The 21,941-nt window shown below is 36.7% G+C and overlaps 2 protein-coding genes and 1 long non-coding RNA gene across 5 annotated transcripts; 2 read left to right on the top strand and 1 right to left on the bottom strand.

The window, feature by feature from the left end:
• The first annotated feature begins 520 nt into the window (after positions 1–520).
• On the top strand, positions 521–10,334 carry LOC121974366 (uncharacterized protein At3g49140-like). 2 transcript variants are annotated; one of them, XM_042525388.1, is made up of 12 exons: positions 521–679; positions 2,221–2,334; positions 4,304–4,529; positions 4,835–4,937; positions 5,011–5,075; positions 5,170–5,277; positions 5,384–5,482; positions 6,091–6,238; positions 6,447–6,556; positions 8,309–8,461; positions 8,841–8,936; positions 9,649–10,334. In XM_042525388.1, the coding sequence occupies exons 1-12, from the start codon at positions 627–629 to the stop codon at positions 9,751–9,753; spliced, it is 1,380 nt and encodes a 459-aa protein (XP_042381322.1). In that variant the 5' UTR covers positions 521–626; the 3' UTR covers positions 9,754–10,334. The 2 variants fall into 2 exon arrangements, with proteins under 2 accessions (XP_042381322.1, XP_042381321.1); XM_042525387.1 differs by having other exon boundaries at positions 4,298–4,529.
• Positions 10,335–10,716: 382 nt separating this feature from the next.
• LOC121977296 lies at positions 10,717–11,936 on the bottom strand. Its single transcript, XR_006110775.1, has 3 exons — positions 11,468–11,936; positions 11,218–11,381; positions 10,717–11,114 (listed from the first exon to the last, which is right to left on the bottom strand). It is a non-coding gene; the product is annotated as an uncharacterized LOC121977296 (long non-coding RNA).
• A 2,751-nt stretch (positions 11,937–14,687) lies between these two features.
• Positions 14,688–20,020, top strand: LOC121974364 (putative metallophosphoesterase At3g03305). 2 transcript variants are annotated; one of them, XR_006109984.1, is made up of 5 exons: positions 14,688–15,075; positions 17,153–17,394; positions 17,787–19,358; positions 19,558–19,842; positions 19,943–20,020. XR_006109984.1 is itself a non-coding variant. In XM_042525386.1 (4 exons), the coding sequence occupies exons 1-4, from the start codon at positions 14,805–14,807 to the stop codon at positions 19,672–19,674; spliced, it is 2,202 nt and encodes a 733-aa protein (XP_042381320.1). In that variant the 5' UTR covers positions 14,688–14,804; the 3' UTR covers positions 19,675–20,020. The 2 variants fall into 2 exon arrangements, 1 of the variants encoding a protein (XP_042381320.1); XM_042525386.1 differs by having other exon boundaries at positions 19,558–20,020.
• The last annotated feature ends 1,921 nt before the right edge of the window (positions 20,021–21,941 follow it).

Here is a 21,941-nt window from a genome sequence, read left to right as displayed (position 1 = left end):
ATCCAGATTGTCATTTAGGTATCTACAGTTCGCTCTTAAGTTATGACGTATTTGTTGATTTTTTGTTTTTAAATGGAATGCACAACTAAAGGATACTGTGTTCTTAGGCTACCTATTGTGTGTAGTTTTTTATTTATTCTAATGACCAATAAAAAAATTCTATAAAATTAAATTAATCACTCTTATAATTAGTTAATAAGATTAACTAAATTTATTATTTTTTTATTATTCATGCTCTTGTAACTGAATTGGACCTCAGAAACTAAGAATAATGAATTCTAATAAAAAAATAAATATAGAAACAAGGAAGGGGTATAACTGGAATATGACATGTGCTTTTCAAATTACGATGAAGAATAATATGAAAACTTCCTCCAGCAGTAAAATGCGGAAAAATAAATGACGATAGAATCGTCTGTTTTACATATAACAAAACTTAGGGGGATGTATATGCAAAAAAGTCTACAAGAAAAAACAAGGGCTAAAAAGGAAACTACTTCCTGTTGTCCATCGTCCTTTTCTACTAAAAAAGAAAGAAAGAAAAACCCAAATGCTAGATAACGGCGGCAGCACTGCACTGCAGTGCAGTGGCGGGCGAATTCCTCCGGCGGCTGAGGCGAACGCGGATGCCCTTGATCTCTCTTCCTTCCTTTGATTCTTTCCGGATCCGTTTACCTCGGTAATGGCTCCTCTCTATCTTTCTAGGGCCACCCCGAGCCATTGTTAATGACTCCCGAAACGAAGGGCTGAAGTCAGAGCCTTTACTTTCCAGAGTCTTGCTGGAATGAAAAAAGATTCCACTTTGCGTCCTTTGGAAGTTTTCCGTGGCCGATCCATCTGCAGTTGATTAAAACAAGTTTTTTTTTTTTTCCTTTGGTCTACTCTGTTTTTCTATCGATGAGATGTAATTTCTTCTGCACTAATTTCCATTTTTTTTTCTGAGCCAACGAAAATAAAAAGAAAGTAATGAACTTTTGTAATTCATTGATACTCGATATGATCGGGATGGAGCTGTCTGATCCTTTGTGGTTGATTAAAAATGGATTAGAAAAAATAATCCATTTCTTCTGAGCTGACGTTTTTTATAATTTATTGGCATTTGATATTATCAGATTATAGTAGAATGGGTTAGCCATTGAGAAGACGATACTGCACAAAGATAATTAGAATAAGGAATCTTTAGGACACAATGTTTTATTCAACATAATATAGAGAAGTCAAGCCCATTTTTGTACTTGGAGTGCTTGGAGACAATTGGAGGAGATAACATTTATGAGTTGTCTGCCACCGTCCCTCCTGTTATATATCAAGACTTGCTGTCTCAATGGATGAGCCTTGCACTTCTTAATGATGATGCCTAGGTAAGTCACCTGAAGGAAATTATCGATTAGTGGCCCGAGTTGGTGAATTTGAGTTGGAGTTGCTAAGCAGGCATGCTGGTGGGTGGTGAGCCATCCTTGGGGGAATCAGTTGATCTTGTGATAGTTGGCAGTGCTCTTCTTAGTTAGGCTTGAAGCTTCAAGTGATATTTATCCACTTATCAGACAACAATAGGTGGGTTTGCTACTAGGTGCACCTTTTGGAGGATGCACACAAAATCTATGCAAATTAACATTCTTATTAGGCACCGTGAGAAAGTGCCAGTCAGTTTGTAACTGATTCTCATGTAAGTATGGCTTACAATATTTGCAACCAATAATAAGACCCTACTTAAATATATTTTACAAAGAGAAAACCCAGAAATGACATGGCACAAACTGATTATAGTAAATAGGTGACTCAACTCACTTAAAATTAATAATTTTAAAATTGTAGTAATCTTTAATCTCTTATGTTATAGAAAACATTTTTTTTAGAAAGATTAATTAATTGTTTATAATGTAAAATCATTTCTTTAAAAGCTTAATTAGTTTTTATATAATTATTGTACGTGATTTTATATTGAAATGAATGACATATTTATGACACAATTCATAGGACACAACACAATTTGAGAAATTGAACAGATGTAATGGAGCTATTTTACTTTCTTCATAGATACATTTTTTTTTTGTCTATGGATGATTGATATGATGAAACTTTACTTCTTAAGTTATTGATTTGGTTTTTTTACTTCAAGCGTTAGTCATTTTGTTGTTTGTATTGAAATTTTTCTGCGCGTAATGTAATTTATTTTCCATCTCGTTTTTTTCTCATAAGTCATAACTCATGTTTATCCAGTATCTGCCCTCTGTGGTTTGGAAGGCATTCATGCTCAATGTCAGCTGGGATTTCAGCTAGCTGGATCAACACTAGTTTAGATGGTCGAAGAGGACCTGATTATTCACTTTTCAGGTGTGCTATTTGCTTTTAAAAGAAAGTACTATATTAAATGGTACAATATTTAAGATTAATGCAGGATTGAACCCTTGATCTTTGTCATAGACATCTGGGTGCTGAACCACCTGAGTTAGCAAGCTATAACTTCTGTTGTTTTCTATCACTATCTCGTAATAGATTTATTGTATACAAAAATGTAATAGTAAAAGAAACATCACGGCTGTTAAGATTTATTGTTGCAATACAACCACAGTAGAAAATAAAATGCATCTGACTGTTTAGGTTTCCTTTGCCTAGTTGAGGTTTCTTCCTTCCTCTAAATTGAATTGGCAAGAACTGTCTATTATGTTGAGAATTATTGTGCTCACTTTCTGTGGCTGGGACATTTTACATTAACGAGGCTGTCCATTTAAAATTTTCTTTAGAAATGTATTTGTCTTTCTCTTTGACCAAATGACTGACCATGTTAAGAACTTTGAATCTAGGGATAGTTTACATGGTCACTAAGTAATAGCATGTTTTTATATTGCAGAATTTTCAAAAAGTCTTGCAGGTCCAACATAATGCCTCTTTAGTTAAAATGTTGTCAATTGCACTGCAGGATTGAAATAAAACAACAAAGTATGAAGTAAAGAAATTAAAGAAGTATAATTGAACCCATTATTTGTACATATCTGATGTCAGTCATAGGTCCAAACAGTTGACAATCTAATAAATATGCAACAATTTCAAAAGATGGAATCATTTTTCTTCCATGACATGTGAGCACTTTGGAAACAATTTTTTTGTGAGCGAGAGGACATGTAACGTCTTTTCCACTATTATAACTTAGAATAACCCTACATAACTCGTGAGTCGTGAATATCTTCTATGAGCAGAGGGGGCTTCATCAAGCTCTGCTACTACTTAGTACAACTTTGTGAGCATCATGTTGACTCACTATACAGACCAGCTCTGCTACTACTCGGTACAACTCTGTGAGCATCATCTTGACTCACTATACAGACCAGATCTGTTACTACTCTGTACAACTCTGTGAACATCATCTTGACTCACTATACAGGGTACAACTCTGTAAGCATCATGTCGACTCACTATACAGGCTGGTTCTGCTACTACTTAGTACAACTTTGTGGACATCGTGTCAACTCACTATATAGACTGGACAACTTGCAATGTAGCTCTATGAGTGTTTCTTTAGCTCGCAAATAGCTTTGGGAGGACTGCATGAGCATGGGAGTTTGTTTTTTTTTCCCTTCTTCGTCTTCTTCCTTCCTCCACCTCCAATTTGCCACTGGTACCATGTGTCAGTAATCCAATATGGTACCTAAGTCATCTTACTCTGACTGATCACCTAAACTCAGGTTTGGAAAGAGATTTTAAAACCTAGAATTACAATGAACTCTTGTTGTAAATATTATGCATTTTTTCATGATAATCCAGTTTACTCTGTTCTATCTTATATGTTTTTTTAGTTTTGAACTTGATAGTTTCTTCTTCAACTGACTCAATCAGATCAAATTAAAAATTTTAAAAATAAAAGTTTAGCAAGTTTTCTCAACTAATGTGGCTTGAGTTCAAAGATTTTCTTTAGGTTCTCTGGATTTGCCTGTTCTTAACTTATCTGGCGCATAATTGAGGATATCTGTTCTTGGTCTAACCGGATAGTATATTTGTAGCAATTATTATGCCCCCTTTGGGCTCTTCAACTAGTCTCTTCTGTTTACTTAGATTGAATTTTGAGATTCTTTCTAAGTAATCATTTTCATCGTTGGGTAATTTAGATGTCTGTAAGCATTGATAAACTATTCTACAAGATATTCTCGAGCTACAGCTTCCTTTTGATCTAAGACTTAGGTTCATTTATATTTGCTTGTTATTTTGTTCAAAAAAGTTTGTGCTGTGCTGGCATGGAGTTCTTCCACATATTCATGTTAATTCACCAAAAAAATATTAAATATATATTTTTTAATCTTAGATGCAGGAGGACCTACTTCACATCCATGCAATCTTATTGGTTGCACACGACAAATGAATTTTCTGTTTCAAGAGTCCAGGTTGCTGCAGATTTCTCGGACTCGGTACCTGATTCATCTAAGGATAACAGAAATTATGGTTACCACCCACTTGAAGAATTGAAAGAACGTAAGAAGAACAAAAACAAGAACATGAAGCTTTCAGATGCCGAAATAGCTAGGACAGTAGTTGAGGTACTCTGTAGTTTTTGGATGTGGAAATTTCCACATTGTGGATGTGCTAGGTTTTTTTTTACCCAAACATGTGCATTTCTTATGGTGAATGCATGGTAGGCAGAATGTTCTCCATTACCATAGTATCATATTGTTTGTTCTGATTCTTCTTCTTTTAGCACATTAGCACATTTAAAAAGATGTTTAATACTGGAAAGTGCAATTGTAAAGTTTATTTTTGTGTGAATGCTTTAGATGTGCTGATCTGACTACTCGATTGGAGAAAGTTCATGATTTCCAAGGTCTAAGGATTTCTGTTTTTTTAGGCTAATAACAAGGCTTTGCTAATATTTCCTGGAGGGGTACATAATGAACCGCATAGCCATGTTTCATGGGCAGAATTTCATTATGTCATTGATGACTATGGAGGTTGGATTCTTGATTAACATCCTTCCTAGCTGGTACACAATTTTTTTTGACATCTTTCTTCTATTTGTTCCAGATATATTTTTTGAGTTATTTGATGATGAAAATATTTTGCAAGATCGCAGTGCAAGCAGCCCAGTGGTAAGCAATTTTTCTGGCACTAATAGATCACTGTTTTGTAATTTGTATTTGGAAAGGGCATGCTACAATTTACCCAGTTGAATTATGTTTGCAGATAGTTCTGATAGGCTATGATTCCCTTATATATGGAGCAAACAATGCACTTTTTGACACCTTTGAAATGGATGAAGAAGATGGTATTGAGTTGCCCGAGTTCAAGGAGGTTTATGCAGTCAAAATACCTGCCTGCAATCTTACTGACTAATATTTTGTTGCTAAATCTGAATAATTAAAACTATTTCAGTCTCATTTCTCGGCATGTATTACAGATTGACGATACAGAAATAACTGATACTCTTATAAGTTGGGGCATGCCAGATACTTTGCGTTACACACATCCTCTATTTTTTGCGAAATGTATAACCAAGGTAAAAAATGGATGCCTAGTTCATAAGTGGAATTTATTTTTCCAACCTTGCAAACCTGATTCTTGACCCTTTACTCACTCAGACATGCCTTTTCATGTCGGTTTGTGTACTTATTTATGGATCATTGGAGCATTGTTAACATATCTCTGACAGAAGTACTCAATAAACAAATCACATAGGTAACATTGTGCCATGTGTTACTTTTTCTCCCCTCTATTTGTAACAGAGCAATTCATTTTGTCATAGATGTGCTGCAAATGCTTAATCTGTAGATATTTGAAATGAAGTGACCTTCCAATGGGTTCACCAATAGGTTCATTCAAGAAGTTCCTTGAGTCATAGTATCTGTAGTTATCAAGTTTATTTAATTATGTGCTGATATTCTCTGTGAACAAATTGTAATACTGTGATTGCATGTGTTCCAATGGTTTCCTTGGCAAGATTAAGTAGATTAGTTGATGCGATCAAATTCTTAGTATAATCTTAGAAAACCTTAGTAACTTGATTCTTTCAAGGAGTAGATTTATCACATTGCTTACATTGAGAATTTTGTTGATGAATGTCATCAAGGGTAAACTCAATAAATTTTTTTATATGATTATCTATAGGTTGTGCAGACAAAATTTGAGAAGGTGGACTTTCCATCAAATGGGCTTCAACTTCTTGGCTGTCTAAGACCTGCTTTTATAGATGAAGAATCTTATCTGAGGAGGTTATTTTACCATGATGAGGACAACTATATTTCAGATTGGAGAGGTAATTCATTCAAAGTTTTGGTTGGTGGTGAATTCAATATTCCGATAAAAAAATATGGTTGTTATTTTCTTGTATTATTCCTAATATAGTTTAGTTTTGATGTTATGGTAAAAAATATAGTGAGCACAACATCAGTGTAATATTCCAAAAAGCCTTTCTTTCAACTATCTACTAGCTGTATGAACTGATCTGCTATATATATATGTAGATGTGGGTTTGCTGAATTTTAACTCAAAACATGTCGGCAGAACAATAAGCTCAACATTTTACAAGCTGGAGATCATGACAATGGATTTAAGTTCTGTATATGGTGATCAGGCAAGTTATCCTTTCTGTGTCAAGTGGGATGAAAAAATAATGATATTGGTGCTATTGTTAAAAGACACCTATTGCTTAGTTTTCGTTTAAAAGATACCTGGTGCCAATTAAAAAAAAATAAAAAATGTAGGACTAAACATGACTCTAAAACTCACATTCAATGGGAGAGTAAACCTACTACATAACTCTACAGCCCCTTAAATTGGAGGATAGAAATTATTTGTGTCCGATTTGTTACATAAACTAGAATTACAAGAACATAAACTGACTAAGAAATGATATATATAAAAAAAATAAAACAATGTAGTTCAGATCAATGTGTTGATTGATCCACACATTTATAGACAGGATGAGGTGAGGTCTGAATGATGCCAACAGCAAACAAGAGAGGCTCAACAACTGCTTGATAATTGGCACAGTGGAAGTTGCTCAGCTGAAAATGCAATCAGGAAACTCCACAGTTGAAGATGTAAGTAGGAAAGAAAACTGCGAGGAGGTTGTTTGCTAAGCAGATGAAATGCATAGAGAAGAAAGATGAGGAGGTTTCAGAAAGACTCCCAAGAGTTAAAAGACTAAAGAAGTTTTACAGTGCCTGGAAAGTTGTGAGCTCTGGATGAATAAATGGAGGATTGGGATTTATATCAAATGAAGAAGCTGGCAGTGGGAAGCTAGGATATCTTTTGCCTATCAAGGAGAATGGGCTCGAAAGGCTTAAGGCTAGATTAATATGGGAGGACCGGAAACTGTCAGTTCAAAGGATGGAGGATGATAGGATCCTGTTAAAGCAGCAACAGAAGAAAACAATGAGGAAGATGAGCATGAGGAAGGCATCCACGGTGTTATGCTGTAGTGGGTGATTACTTGAAATCTTACAGGAGATGACCACATGGGTGAAGGAATGCAAGATAGGGAATTCAACCTTATCTCCTTTCCAGAAAGGGTTGGGGAATTTAAGATATTGCAAATTCTACCCCTCGTATGGAGCTTTACTTGATGTTGATCCTGGGCCTTTTGATGGGCGGAAACTTCATCTTTAATCACCTTCAAATGATTAGAGGACATGGTAAAATTCAACCCTCCACTTTGAAGCGAATAATTCAAGATTGACAATTCAATTGTGGTGACCTTTGTCAAATTCACCCCTCGAAATCAGGTTTTATTATATATGTGGGAACTAGAATTTTGGCAGGTGCAACTCTTGTCATTAATTACATTTGAGTACTATAAATCTTTGATTAGGGCAAAAAATAGTGCCAAACATGTGGAATATTTATAATGGGAAAATTTTCTTTATGATTTCCGTTAAATGAAAAATAATAAAAAAAAGGTCACATTTGTGTTTGGATAAGGTATAAAAAAGGTCACATTGAATGTAGAAAAAGTGATCTCTACATATTCTAAAAAATTAAAAATGAAATATCTTCAGTCAGTTGGATTTTACTTGTGGATGATTTACAAATAAAGAGGTAGCAATAATTATTAAAATTTAAGTTAGATGCATGAATTGGCCCTATTACATAGTATATATAGGACTGCTTAAATCCTAAAAACATTTGCTGTGGGGCTGAACCCACTCTACATAATTCCTAATAACTCTAATAATTCTAATACTGATTTATCATCTATGATCACTTATAAGTTTGGTAGATGAGCTATTTTTTCTTGGATTTGTCAAAACCTATCTTTACAACAATTATCTTTGCAAGTCCATGGTCCATATTCTTAAACAACACAGCTGTTCAATTCTTGCAGTCAACAATTAATCTGCAAGATTTTCAAGATGCAGAACCTGATCTGCTTGCAAATTCTGCATCAGCAATTATGGAACGCATTAGCGAATATGGAGCACAGAGCAGTGTTGCTCTGAAAGCTCTCTGTCGCAGGAGGAAAGGGCTTAATGTTGAGGTGACTCCTTTTTTGAACGAAAGACATATCCTTTGACTTTGGCAGATTGAATTTGTAGCTGTTGGCTTCTTTTTTTGGCATTGTTTTTTTTTTTGCGGGTGATATAAGTCTGTTAGATTGCTGTCCTTTAACTAGTAAAATGGTTGCTGAGTGAGAATAGGTCTCAAGTTACATAGAGTATATGATGTTCAACGATAATTTTATCTTGGGAGTTCTCTTTCATACTATCACATGACTCCATTTATATTTACAAGGTCATCCTGACATATTATAAAGATGGAGTTTGAATCTTTTTTATGTTAAAGTTTGTTCACTATTTTGAGTATCATGTTCTGGATGAACCTGAATCTCTCTTGATTAACCTTTTGTTAATTTCCAGGTAGCAAATCTCATCGGCGTTGATAGTCTTGGCATAGATGTAAGAGTATACTGTGGGATGGAAGCTCACACTCTTCGTTTTCCATTTAGTGCTAGAGTAAGCATTTTCATAGTGGGGACCTATTTATTTGTCGTAACATTGTTTTTCCATGTATGTTTCTTCAAGTCGAGTTAATATTTACTAATTGCATTAGCCATACGATCTCTTCATTTTCTTTACTACTTTATACTATATCCTGAATGACCCTCCTTTGTGCTTGTATTATTGAATTTGTGCAAATTGCAATCAATGTGATGATGTTTTCACCTAGGGTTTATTTCATGTCAAAGATAGTCTGCATAGATTTATACAATTATGCAGTCTTGTAGCATTCTTTAGTGATGATATTCAAGCATCTAAATGGATATGGATAGTGATTCTTTTTATCCAATATTGGTAAAACGCAAGAGGATCCATGTTAATGGGCAACTACAATCTCCTCTAATGTTAGTTTGCTTTGAGTTGGAAAAATGCCAAACTGATTCATGTACGAAGAGTCTCCATTCATAGACTTTTAGAATCCCTACTCTAAGCCGATTTGATTCCCAGCTATGACGTATTTACATGGATTTTTTTTCAACTGGTGGCTAGTGGAAAATTTCGGTGGGGCACCCTAGGCTCGACGTTAATCAATTTTTTTTTAGAATCCCTACTCCATCCCAATTTCACTCAACATGCTCTCGGTTAGTTAGTTTTATATATTCTGCTTAACTACTTTATATTTTTAATTGTCTGTATCAATCTATAATTGATCCATTTATCAACACAGGTAATTTCTGAAAGTGGAGCAGAAAAGAAGATCAAAAAAATGCTTTTCCCACAGTATCACAGGAAAAACCTAAGAACTGCGACAGATGAGTTCCCAGACTTGTAAAATTGTCTTCTCTTTTCATGATCAGTGGTTCCATCTTGAACAAATTAAATCTTTTTTTTATGAGAAATAATTTCAGAAATATTAAGTTTGCATCCAAGAGCAGCCATTGCTTGGCCATCCTTTGCAATAAGGAGCAGTGTTTCATGTGTTGCTTTGAAGCTGAATTTCGAAATGAAAGCATATGAAGAGAATTGATGAGTGTAGAACAAGAATGTGGCTACTGAAATGGTCAATCAGTTACCAATTTAGCATTTGCAGGAGTTTGTAATCCTAACTAGGTAGGACTCCCGGCTTGTTCTTATATATGGAACAGATGCTCTGTTCTTATATATGGGGCTACTGAGTGAGGTAGCAACTTTCATCATGTCGTCTGTGTCTAAGCCTTTTGTTTTAATTTATTTTTTCCCCAATAATTTGATGAGCTCAAAGAGTTCACATGGAAATTAACTGCAGCTCATTGAGAAGATTGACTGATTGAGAACTAGCTCAAACTCTTTTGGTTGATAATGCTGTAATGGAATGGATTGTCTCATTCTTGTTTCTTTCTCAATAAAAGAAACTCTAGATAAAAAAGATATTATGAATATTAAAGGGTACTTCTGGATGTGTTTACTCTGTGTTGGCTGTATATACTTCCTACCATTAGGCAATGATATGTATTATAATTTATGTTATATCTTAAACAAGGTGACAAGCTTGTGGAACCAGTCTTGTCCCTCTTTAGATCTCACTTATTCTTATTCATATTCTTTGTGATTTCTCGCGTCTTCAATGTGCGGGTGATTGTTGCGTAGAGAAGGATAGCATCATGTCTTGTTAGACTACAAATCTTTGAGAATGCAATGTTAATGATCATCCTTGCTAACAACTACACTTTCTTCCTCTTTTTACTCTAACCTTAGCCAAGTTCATTCAATGGACATATGAGACAAATAGTATAGAAAAATAAGCAAAAGTCTATTTGAAGAACAAGAACATCATTGTCATACCTTGTACAATTAACCTTCTCATTTCATGAGATCATCTCCATCTATAGAATTAGATAAGCTTCTGTACCGAAAAATCAGACACTTCATTCTTTAAACTGATAAACACAAGAGTCTTCAACCAGCATTATCGAGCTTAACTATATTATATTATTCGTATTAGAAGCATTCAGTGCTCTTCCTCTGTTGATCTGGATCTGGTGGATATATTCAATAACTAAAACCTGAAAATTGGGAGCACAATTGCCAGAAGAACAGAACCTGAGAGCTGCCTTATTGACAGCTTCTGAGACATGCTTCTTAGGCTTATGAATGTGAAATGTGCAGAAAGAAGGCACTGCAGTTCGAAGAACTGGTTTCCCGCAAGGATGTCCACTGCCAATATTGAAAAAATTGCATCAATCTCGCTATGTCGAAGGAGAATCATGAATTTTGACTACAATTCAATATACATTACAAAAAAAAGTAGATCCGTTACCTTAGTGACCCTCCTAATATCGGCTCCACGGATATGGAGGGAGGTTCATACAGGTACACAAGTCATAGGCGTATGGCGGGTTAAATTTCAGGTCGTCAGTTTCTGAGAATCGATCCCTGACCATTACGCCAGAGATACAATGCGCCCATCGTCTGCACTACGTCCTGAGAGCATTCAATATACATTACAAAAATAGATGATCCGTCACCCAAAAGCTTCTACCAAAACAACATTAAGAACAAGGTCAAACCTGCAGGTAGCAAACGTGCAAGGCTTGTAAAGCGTCTGCTTGCTGTCGCAGAGTATGTGAAGATAGCAGTACCTCGTGAGTGGCATCGCCGTGGATTGGCAGTCGGAGAATCGGCAAAAGACCTTATTCATAGCCCCTTCGTCGTTATCGCCACTCCCCTCGGCCACTGCGGGCGTCGGCGTCGCGTCCACCACGCGGGGACCGATGCCGAAGCTCCTGTAGTAGTCACTAATCTTGACGCGGACCTCCTCCACGAGCGCCCAATACTGATCCCTGTAGTATCTGGCGAGCTGCTTCGCCCGCCGGGAGCGGCGGCGGAGGACCTCTTCCCGGGATAGGAACTCCGAGGATAGAAGCGCTGCGTCCTCCACCGCACCGGCAAGTGGCAGCGGGTCAGAGTGACCTGGATCAGGATTGGAGGCTGGGTTGAGCAACGGCGGTGGCGGCTAGGGGCCCGATTTCATTTGCTTTGCTGCTCGTAGGACGGTAAATGAATCAAGTGGTGGTGAATAAATTTGGTGTTTGATTTGATAAAAATTTATTTATGTTTATTTAATATACATAAGATTAATTAAATAAATAAGTCTCGTTATAAATATTCATGAACAATTTTCATAAACTATATTCATTAATAAAACTCTTTTCAATATGCTAAATAAATAATAAAATAAATAAATTTAAATTATTAAGTACAATAATCAATCAAATAATTAAAAGTTTTAAATAATCAAATAAAATTGAATTGAGAGCTTGATAACATCTCAACAAATCAAGCTCGAACCAAGTTCAAACCAAGTTTAATAATATCTAAACAAATCAAACTCGAGCTAAACTTCAAATAAGCTCAAACTTATAAAAATTAAATCAAGTCAAACTTTAACACTCATTTTAAAAGCTTGGTTCATTTTAAACTCGGCTCATCTTGACTTGATTATTTTATCAAATAAACTTGAACATCCCAATACTCGGCTCAACTCAACTCGATTTATTTATAGCCCTGGCTGCTCGCAGCACACCACTGCCCTCGTTGCACTGTCTACTTAATATAGCATACAAAGGGCAGGGCTTCACGTTAAGCGGGCTGGACCTTTATAAATGGGTCGATTGATTGTTTCTTTGTGTTCACCCCGACGTCGTACGTGAAGGGATGTAAATCAAGGGAGTTTTTTCAAGACATACATCTTCTAAAAATTGATCTGTCCCATAAATCTACCATACTCTAATTAATTGGCACTCCCTTAGAGAGAATTGTTTCACTCTTCACTTTTATATCAAATGTGATTAAACTCACTTTAGATATTTTTCATTATTTGTCCTTAAATTATATGAAAAAAAAGATAAATTATAAGGTTAATTTATAGTGGATAGCCAGATTGGGCAGAAGGATTTCTATGTTCATGAACAAGTGTTGACTTGTAAGTAATCTCATTTTTCCATTAAGTTAATTACCATTTAAATGTTCATGTAATTCATCCCACCTTTCTTTTCTATTTAATAATCACTTATTCGCCTACCCCCATGACAATGTGCTTCCACGTTCTTCACCCTTGCTGTATTTCTATTTTACTATACACAAGCATGTTTTAGGCACCAACGGCAGCCAACGTGAGGAAGCCTTCTCTGTTGTAGGCGAGCAGCTCAAACCTCCTCCTTTGTTATTATTTGTTTTTTTTTTCCATCCAAATGCCTTCAGTCCAATCAGTCAAGCCGGCTTGGTCGAAGCACAAGTTCTGACCAGAATAAATTCGGAAGCACATGTCCTAATATAGCACCTTAGTATCACCATTAATTCTACTAGAATGATCGGCCTGACCCTAATTAAATCCGGAAAGCACAGGTCTTAACATGATATCCCAGTGTCACCAATAATTCGAACATGAGAATCATCCTATATGGGGCAAAAGTAATTCAAATTCGTTAGTGGGATACCGTCATATCCTCCCAAACATGCATTAAACAAACATGCATTAATTAAGTCTATTGAAGTGTTTGTTGTTTATTATCATATAACAAAATCCTTTTTAGGTCGCCTGTCTCGGTTGGCAACTCGACCATCTCTGTTGCTTGCACCCTAAATTTTACAATAAAGAAGGGAAATGATGAGACATTTTATTCTCTCTGGACCCACTCATATATATTATCTTTATTGTTACGAAACTTGGATTAATCTTCCATTCATATGGGAGTCCATATTTATCATCCATCAACTTCAATAAATGTGGGATTCATTGTGTGACTGAATTGTCCTACCCTCTAGTCATTTGACAGTCGAATATAAATTAATCCTATCGTATAATCAAAAGTGGAATTAATCAATTTTAATAAATTTTTCATTCACTTTTTTTTACATTGACAACATACAAAATAGAACAAACATTAATTTGTATAAGTATTCCAGACACCAGTTCGATTTATTTCCAGAACAACATTTGTATATCTTTTTTCCTTAAAGAGAGAGAGGAGATCATCACCAATCGGCCAGTTCATGGTTGCCTCATATACAGAACCGTCCCTGGTCCGATATCATCTGAGTCATCGATCTGCGGATTGTCTTCCAAGATGAAGATGTTATCGCACATGACGCTGATGGTTTGCAGTGTGTCACCTTCTTCTGCCACGTAGTACTCGTCGCAAGGCCGCCGCCGCTCGCTCAGCTGCCGTCCCTCGCCGGAGGCGAAGAAGATGACTAATTGCAAGATGAGAAGAAGAGAGATCGATCTTACAGCTACAGCCTTCATTTGCCTTGCAAGGTTGATGTCTCTGGCCAATTGAAAGGTCTTTGGTCAGGAGAGTTTAGCCATGGGGGATGGCATTGTTGAAGGTATACTCTTATGTATACGATATCTTGACATTCAGGTGAGGAGTTGATGGCTCGTTCGAACGTCAAGCTCGGAGGAGTTGACATTGTTGGTTAGGATGTTTACCAACATTTTTATCAGATTAATGAGAAAGTTAATCACGCCTCTAATTACCAAAAGCGTAAGGTTAATACATAGTACTTATCTAATTTTAGCATATCTTTTATGTAGCCTTCTCCTTTGTTTACCGGATAAATACAATTTATACATGTTCAAAAGTTTAAATTTAAATTTATTTTTTTAATTCAAACTTTAATAGTCATACTTCCAATCATCATCCAATCCAATATTGTTAGATTAATTATGAAACAATTCATTACACGGAATAAGTCTCGTCAATATATTTGATTTTATCTGATTGCCATCGACACAAGCACCCACTTCACCCGTCTTGCGTGACGTCACCGCACAAACATGAACCCAAGCTTGGGTTTCGGTTTCTTCGATTCTTTTCCGCTTCCTCTCCGATTCCTCCCTCCATGGCTGCGCTAGAATGGGCGCTGCTCCTCGTGCTCGTAGCGGCGGCGGCGCAGACGCTTCCGATGGATACCGGAGAAGACTCGCCGGCGCCGAGGGGGCGGGTGATCGAGGTGGAAGAGGGGCCCAAGTCGGTGGTGTGGGTGGTGCAGCTCTCCGACCTCCACATAAGCGTCCACCACCCGGAAAGGGCCTATGACCTACAGCGCTACCTCGGTCCCGCCCTCGCCATGATTAACCCCTCCCTCGTCCTCATCACCGGCGATCTCACCGGTATTTTTTTTGCCCGATTTTTTTCTTTCTCTCTCCAAGTTGTAGGAATTTTGATGGTGCATCATGCGGTATTGCTTCTAGAACACTGTGATTTTGAATCACACTGTGTGCCGTTTTTCAAAGTGGTGTCCTAGATTACCAGATTTATTGCAGCAGTGTTCATTTGGGCCTGGAATTACAGTGAATATATTTTGATCAGATCAGTGTCCACAACTATTTGCTTCGACTAATTTATTAGCATTAAGATACAAATTGTTTGTATTCAGTACGCCAATGCAACCCGAGCTCCGAGTCTAGCAGTGGGCATAAAAACCTTTGTTTCCATTACGACTCTAAATAGCTTAACGCTCAAATGCTTTAGATATATAAAAATTAAAGTTGATTTCTACTGTAATGAAGGAAAGTTTAGTTCTAGTGTTTCTCTGCAATTAAATGCGTCAAATGCAAATTGATTGCTAGTGTTTCTCAGCAATGAAAAATGTAAGTATGTATGTGTGAAAAATTGGCTTCTCTGGTGTTTTTTTTTTTACAAATTCCTTTGTAACTTCATTTGTCATTTTCTATTTATGAAAGCTTTTCCTTCATCACTTTGAATCTCTCCTCAAATGTGAATCTGGAGGGAGGGTGATAACTCCTGCATATGTTGGCACATTTCTATTGCATTTTTTTTCCAGGGGTGCTTTAATGTATAACTTATCACTATCACTGTATCAGTAACCTGGGCTCTGTTTAGATAGGAAAGAGTAGGTGAAAGGGAGTGCTTTCACATTTTTTGGTTATAATTAAGAGAGAAAGGAATTCAAGGATCATTGCTTGAGTAACAAATATCAAGAAAAAGGATAGAAGAGAGTTCATGTCACTCAAAACTCACAAACACTTTCCCCCAAAAGTTGGTACAAAGTAAGAGGGAAAGAAGAGATGAAAAGTGGCCAAAAAAAGTCATCAGTCCAATTATCTCCCACTTTTAACTTAGACTTTGTTTTCATTAAATAATGTGATTCAACTTCACTTATCTCTTATGGTGTTCACAAGTTGGATTGGATTTGGCTGGTTTTAGTTTGACCTGTGGCTTTTTAGGTTGAAAATTTTCAATCAAATGTAAAAATGTGAGACTCAACCGGCTTGGTAATGATATTCATCATAACTCAAAGTGAGTCAACTATCAAATTTATGTATCAAAGAAGCCTTTTAGCTTCTGTTAAGTAACCCACTTCTTAAAATTTTAGACTATTGTTAGCAAGAAGATCAGTATAACCCTGATGAATAATGACTGATAAATCAATTGAGTTAAAGGTATGAGGGTAAAAGGAGGCTATGGAGAACTCACTTCAACATAATTAAAAAAGATTGGAATTATTTGACTACTACTAACATTCTAACAATATATGGCTTTTCGTAGAACCCAACAATGGTATATATATCATATAGCTAAGACATGTATTTTTTTTGGCAATTGTATTGAATCAAACTTTTTTTTCGATAAAATACAATCGGTAGCCTTAGCTTTCAAACAATGGGCAACTGGTTAAAGAAAATTGAGAACAGTCAACTAGGCTAATCCATTTTTAATGGTTTATGTAACACCTGATTTTCTGTTGAATCAGTCAGTCTGTTCCAGGTTTAAAATGCTGATTCAAAATGGTGGGGAAGAGATTTAACCTCATTGCCCAAATCTTGATCCTGATTTGGGGTGGGACTAGAAGTATGGTGTTTAGGGATGGGAATGAGTACTTAATAATTGGGTATCTGCATTTGCAGATACTTAACCCATCTAAGTTTGATTTGAGGTGGGTTTGGATTTGCTTTAGTTTGTGGGTACCTGTGGAAGGCCCTACATTTGTTACCCATTTCAATCTGGTGTTTTCATGTTTCTCAGTACCCATTATTATCCCAAATGTTTATTTAAATGGTTTGAGTAATGGATATTTAAATGCAAACGGTTCACATAGTAGTAAAAACTGTAGGGTATCTAACTTGTTGCCATCCCTAGTGGTGGTTTTAGGTAAATTAATGATTTAACATCAAAACATGGCCTTTCCAACTAACTAGTTGTTATCTGTTTCTCTTTATCTGTCAGATGGGAAGAGTAAAGATCTATTGACCATGAAGCTTGATGAGGTGGAGTGGAAGGAGTATCAGAACGTTGTTGATAATATTATTCAAGGAAGTGGGCTTAACAAGGACATCTTCTATGACCTTAGAGGGAACCATGATTGTTTTGGTGTTCCCAAGGCTGGTGGTGCTTATGACTACTATCACAAGTACAGTATAAATGCAAGAACAGGGCGAAAAGGAAATGTCCAGAGCATTACATTACAGGTTAGATCACCAGCATTGGCTTTCACCTTTTAAAAAATTTCCCTTCCTATTTACTTTCATAAAGGGCATATGTCAACCAATATTGTCATTGGTCACTTGAGATTCCTCATTTTTCCCTTTCAGTGTTAGCAAAATTTTGAACACTTCTGTTGTTCTTTCTATACAGTGGACATTTTTATAGAAATGGTTAATGAGAACATTGAAATCATGAAACTATGACAAATATTCAATATATCAAAAGATTTTTTCAATGTATTGTAATTTTTTAACTTTATATATTCATGCAAATTCAGATAGTGTCAAAGTTCATAAGGGTTTTCCTGTCAAATAGTCATAATATCGCATATTCCCTTGATATATTTTAATACAAACGGGTTCTAATTCAAATGTAGAATGGAAGATGGAGGCATCTTTTTGTTGGATTTGATAGCACGATGGAAACTAGTCTCCGTGGGCCAACAAATGTGTTTGGGCATCCAACCGACAAATTACTTGTAGATATAGATTTGGAACTTTCACAATGGGATGCTGAATCATTAGTAACAAAAATTTCCTTTGGGCACTTCCCTTTATCTTTCTCAACATTAACAGATGCAGGCAAAAGCTTAAGAGATGTATTCCTTAAGCACTCTTTGTCAGCTTATCTCTGTGGGCATCTTCATACAAAATTTGGCAACTTGAAGCGCCATCATCAATTAGACCATTCAGTAAATTATTTTCAAAACATTCATCAAGAAGGATTTCTCAGTAATAATGATAATCATAATTGCTCAAGCAAAAGTGTTCCCCTCAATGAATTTTGGGAATGGGAGATGGGTGACTGGAGAAGGAGTAGAACTATGAGAGTACTGGCTATTGATTCTGGACATGTTTCATATGTTGATATAGATTTCAGATTGGGATCTAAGGATACCATTATATTACCTACTTTTCCTTTGGACTCAAGGTTCATGCAAAGAATTTCATCAGTCCGTGATTTCAAATGTCAACCTGAGAGAGGCTCATCTTATGAGTTGGTGAGAACTCTAGTGTTTTCAAGACAGAAAATTGTGTTGGTATCTGTGAAGATATATGACACTCAGTATGGAACTCCTAATATCGTTCTAGATTCCAACATGGAAAAGGTTGAAGGCAATAGAACTAGAGGAGATCTCTATGTGGCTCCATGGAACTGGAGAGCGTTTGCAGATCCATCTCCTAGCCGCTATTGGCTGCAAATAACAGCTTTAGACAATTTTGGTAAAACCAGTTTCAGCGAATTAAGACCATTCTCTATCAATGGTCTTGCTGCACAAGTTAGTTGGAGCTGGAAAGAGTTCCGCGTAATGGGCTTACATTGGCCATCGATTTACCATCCTGCTTTTTGGTCTGTCCTCTCATTTATGTTCTTGTTACTTGTTATTCCACAAGTGTTATTTCTATTCTGGAATAAACTTCTCACTTATGAGTATGTTAGACCTACAAATGCAAGGAGTAACAAGGAACATTTAGTTGATGCTGCATTATTAGCGTTGATGGAGTTCCCCAGGATGACCATAGTATGGTTGGGGTTCCTGTTATATTTGCTCTACTTGTCATTTTTCCCTTGGTTCTTTGGACATGTATTTGGTGAACTTGACGCTAAAGCTTCTATGAGTTATCAAGGTTGGTTTATTCCAAAATCTGACAAAAATCCTGATCTCCGCTATGTTGGGGTACCTGATATCATGGTGGTTGTATTACCTCATCTTTGCTTTGTTGTTCTACCAACTATTTTAGTTGTCGGAGCAATGGTTGCAGAAAGAACAACACATCGAAGGTATTTCCTATTACTATCTGGGAAGAAGGATGATGGTTTTTCTAGAGACAAAAATGGGCAGCCTAAGAATGTGACTTCTTGCTATTCACACCGAATATGTCATGGAAGGTGGATTAGAAAGTTACTTTTTCTGGTCATTGCTTTAATCTTGTGGAAGCACTTTAAGGTAAAGTTCTCTCATTCTTTGGAGTTATCAGTGAACTGAAACATAAAACCAGATCATTCTGTAGATGTGGTAGGTCCTAACCTGTCGCTGCAGCTGGTTAAGCCAGAACTTTGTGCAGAAAAAAAGTGTGCCTATTGCAATCCAATTAGTAATTTTGTTAAATAGTTTTCATTCATTGTTCCTCTTAATTCATTTGCAGAATTGCAGAGATTTGGTGAGGGCTTATGATATGAATCCTATTATCGATTCCCCTATCTATTGCTTTGTGATTCCAGTACTTCTAATATATGCTGCCTACAAGACTTCAGCAGTTTAGATGAATAATCCGCATCTAGGTGGAGAAGGTGATGGATTATTTTAAATTTCTTCAGATGGTTGTTGCTCCAACCACAACATTCTAATTCAAGTTCAAATATACAAGGACCGAGCTACTTTAAAGTTTAAAATGAGGGAACAGGAAGTGGCTCTGTATATTGTTCCTTCAGTATGCTTCATGACAATTCTTAGTTTGTTTAGTTTGTTTTGCTAGTTCAACAATTAGATCCATGTCAAATCCTCATAACTCTCTATGTTTTGTCATACAGAAAACAACATGCTTTTCTGATCAACATCCTGTGAGTTTATAGATTGGAAGTGTTGAAAGGTTGCATCTGCAAACCATACATTTGTTTGTCACCTTTCAAATACAATAATTTTCTTGTTTGTTTTTCTCAATAAAAGAGACTTGTTTGTCGAAGATTTGGGTGACGTACTCGAGGGAGCAGAGGAAGGAGGAGACGCGGAGCAGATTGAAGAGGACGAGGGCGTGGCGGTCCTGGACGATCTTGACGGCGATGGCATGGATTTGGAGGAACTGGCCCATGGATTTGCATCTCCGCAAGAGGGGGATCACCGATCACGATGTCCATGGAGGGAGGAGCCGACGGGCGATGGCATGGATTTAGAGGAAAATTCTGGAATCGAACCGGGTTCAGTAGCCCCGGGGGGCAAGGGTCTGATATTAACATCATAACACCGTTACAATAGCCATTTCAATCGAACGCGCAATGATTCGATCCTCCGTCGCCCTGTGCCCGCTCATCGTCCTTTTGCTCGCCGGCGCCGCTATCAGCGCCGACGAGCGCCTAGGCGCCAAGGAATGTGAGGACTTAGGGTTCACTGGCCTTGCCCTATGCTCCGATTGCAACACCCTTGCCGAGTACGTCAAGGACGAAGGTATTTCCCTGACCATCATCCATTTTTAGATCCTCCTCCCCGATTGAATCTCGGGCCTCTGTTTTGATTGGATCTATGAATCTTCCGAGATTCATTTCCTTTCTATTGACCCTGGAGGTCAGATCGAGCGACCCTAGCTGCATGCCTCTGTTAACCTGATCCTCTCTATTTTGTGTATGTATGTTAAGAGTCAGTCTTTTGCTGGGGAATTGTTGGATCTAGGTCGTCGTTAACTTGTTTTCAGTTTCAATTCGTTCTCAGCCAGTGCAAGTCTCCAGCTTTGTTCCATGCTTCACATTGTTGTTTCGATCAAGACACATTCTAGTTTCGCTTGAAGGGTTTTCTTTTACTAGGCTTGTTTGTTTCACTCTGTAAGTTCTCGATTTAATTCCCTTGGATAAACGCAAACAGCTGAGATCCTAAGTGCATTGTTTGGGAAGCTAGGTTGCAAACTTTAAGACTAAAATGGCTCCTAAAAAGCCAAATGGTTTAAGATGGCATGCCAAGTGATCTGTTTCTTACTGCAGAACTGGTATCTGATTGTCGTAAATGCTGCTCAGAGGATTCTGATGATTCCATCAGTAAGGTATGAATATAAATCAAACCTCTTTTTGTTAAAATTTTATGGATATCGGGCTAACACTATAGTTTATACATTTTTCCTAAAAGTTGTGCCCCTACTATATGATTGATTTCTTGTTTACTTTTTTCTGCATACTTACCTGTTGACAATTCGGCACACCTTTTTCGATTTAGATTGCCTAAAATGTATGATTGAAAGTGAGTTCAAAATTTAAGGCGGCACTTGGAGCTCTTTTGAGTTGTTATCCTTGCCGTTCCACTCTGGAAATGCTTGTCCATAGAGTTCATACCGTCTTGCTGTGGCTAGGAATTAATAAATGCCATTTGATACACATTGGCATATCATCAACGAATTAAAATTTCTTTTGTACTGTAATAAATTATTTGTGAATTTTAAATTTTGTGGATCATTCACTACTACTTTCATTGAAAAATCAATTGTTTATTGTTTGGTTTGTTTTGTAAAGAATGGTCTGAAGTGGTGTAAGTCTCTGTTCCATTTCCCAGGAAAAAAAAATGGAGGTTGACTCATACTAAGATTTGAATTTTATGAAAGATAACATCTGAACATAGAACCTATTCTGGAGGAAGGATAGGGATTATGTGGCTGGTGGATGCATAATGAAGTTGAAGGAACTGCAGAACGTTACAATAAAAGAGTTTTGAACTTTTTTATCCATGGGATTTCATAGCCTGTTTAAAGAATCTAAGTGCTTCCTCAAGAATTTACATACATTTTGTTAATGTATATAATTCACCCAATAGAAATGGGTTTTTTAATCAAAT

This window comes from Zingiber officinale, chromosome 4B (assembly GCF_018446385.1).
Source record: "Zingiber officinale cultivar Zhangliang chromosome 4B, Zo_v1.1, whole genome shotgun sequence".
Lineage (NCBI taxonomy): Eukaryota > Viridiplantae > Streptophyta > Magnoliopsida > Zingiberales > Zingiberaceae > Zingiber > Zingiber officinale.
Note: the sequence above shows the minus strand (reverse complement) of the source record. Positions and strands in the feature narration are given on the sequence as shown.

Coding starts and splice junctions, on each gene's coding strand:
- LOC121974364 (XM_042525386.1), top strand. CDS start 14,805: ATGGCTGCGCTAGAATGGGCGCTGCTCCTCGTGCTCGTAGCGGCGGCG. Junction 15,076..17,152: donor CATCACCGGCGATCTCACCG/GTATTTTTTTTG, acceptor TTTATCTGTCAG/ATGGGAAGAGTAAAGATCTA. Junction 19,359..19,557: donor TCTTGTGGAAGCACTTTAAG/GTAAAGTTCTCT, acceptor ATTCATTTGCAG/AATTGCAGAGATTTGGTGAG.
- LOC121974366 (XM_042525387.1), top strand. CDS start 627: ATGCCCTTGATCTCTCTTCCTTCCTTTGATTCTTTCCGGATCCGTTTA. Junction 8,462..8,840: donor GGAAAGGGCTTAATGTTGAG/GTGACTCCTTTT, acceptor GTTAATTTCCAG/GTAGCAAATCTCATCGGCGT. Junction 8,937..9,648: donor GTTTTCCATTTAGTGCTAGA/GTAAGCATTTTC, acceptor TTATCAACACAG/GTAATTTCTGAAAGTGGAGC.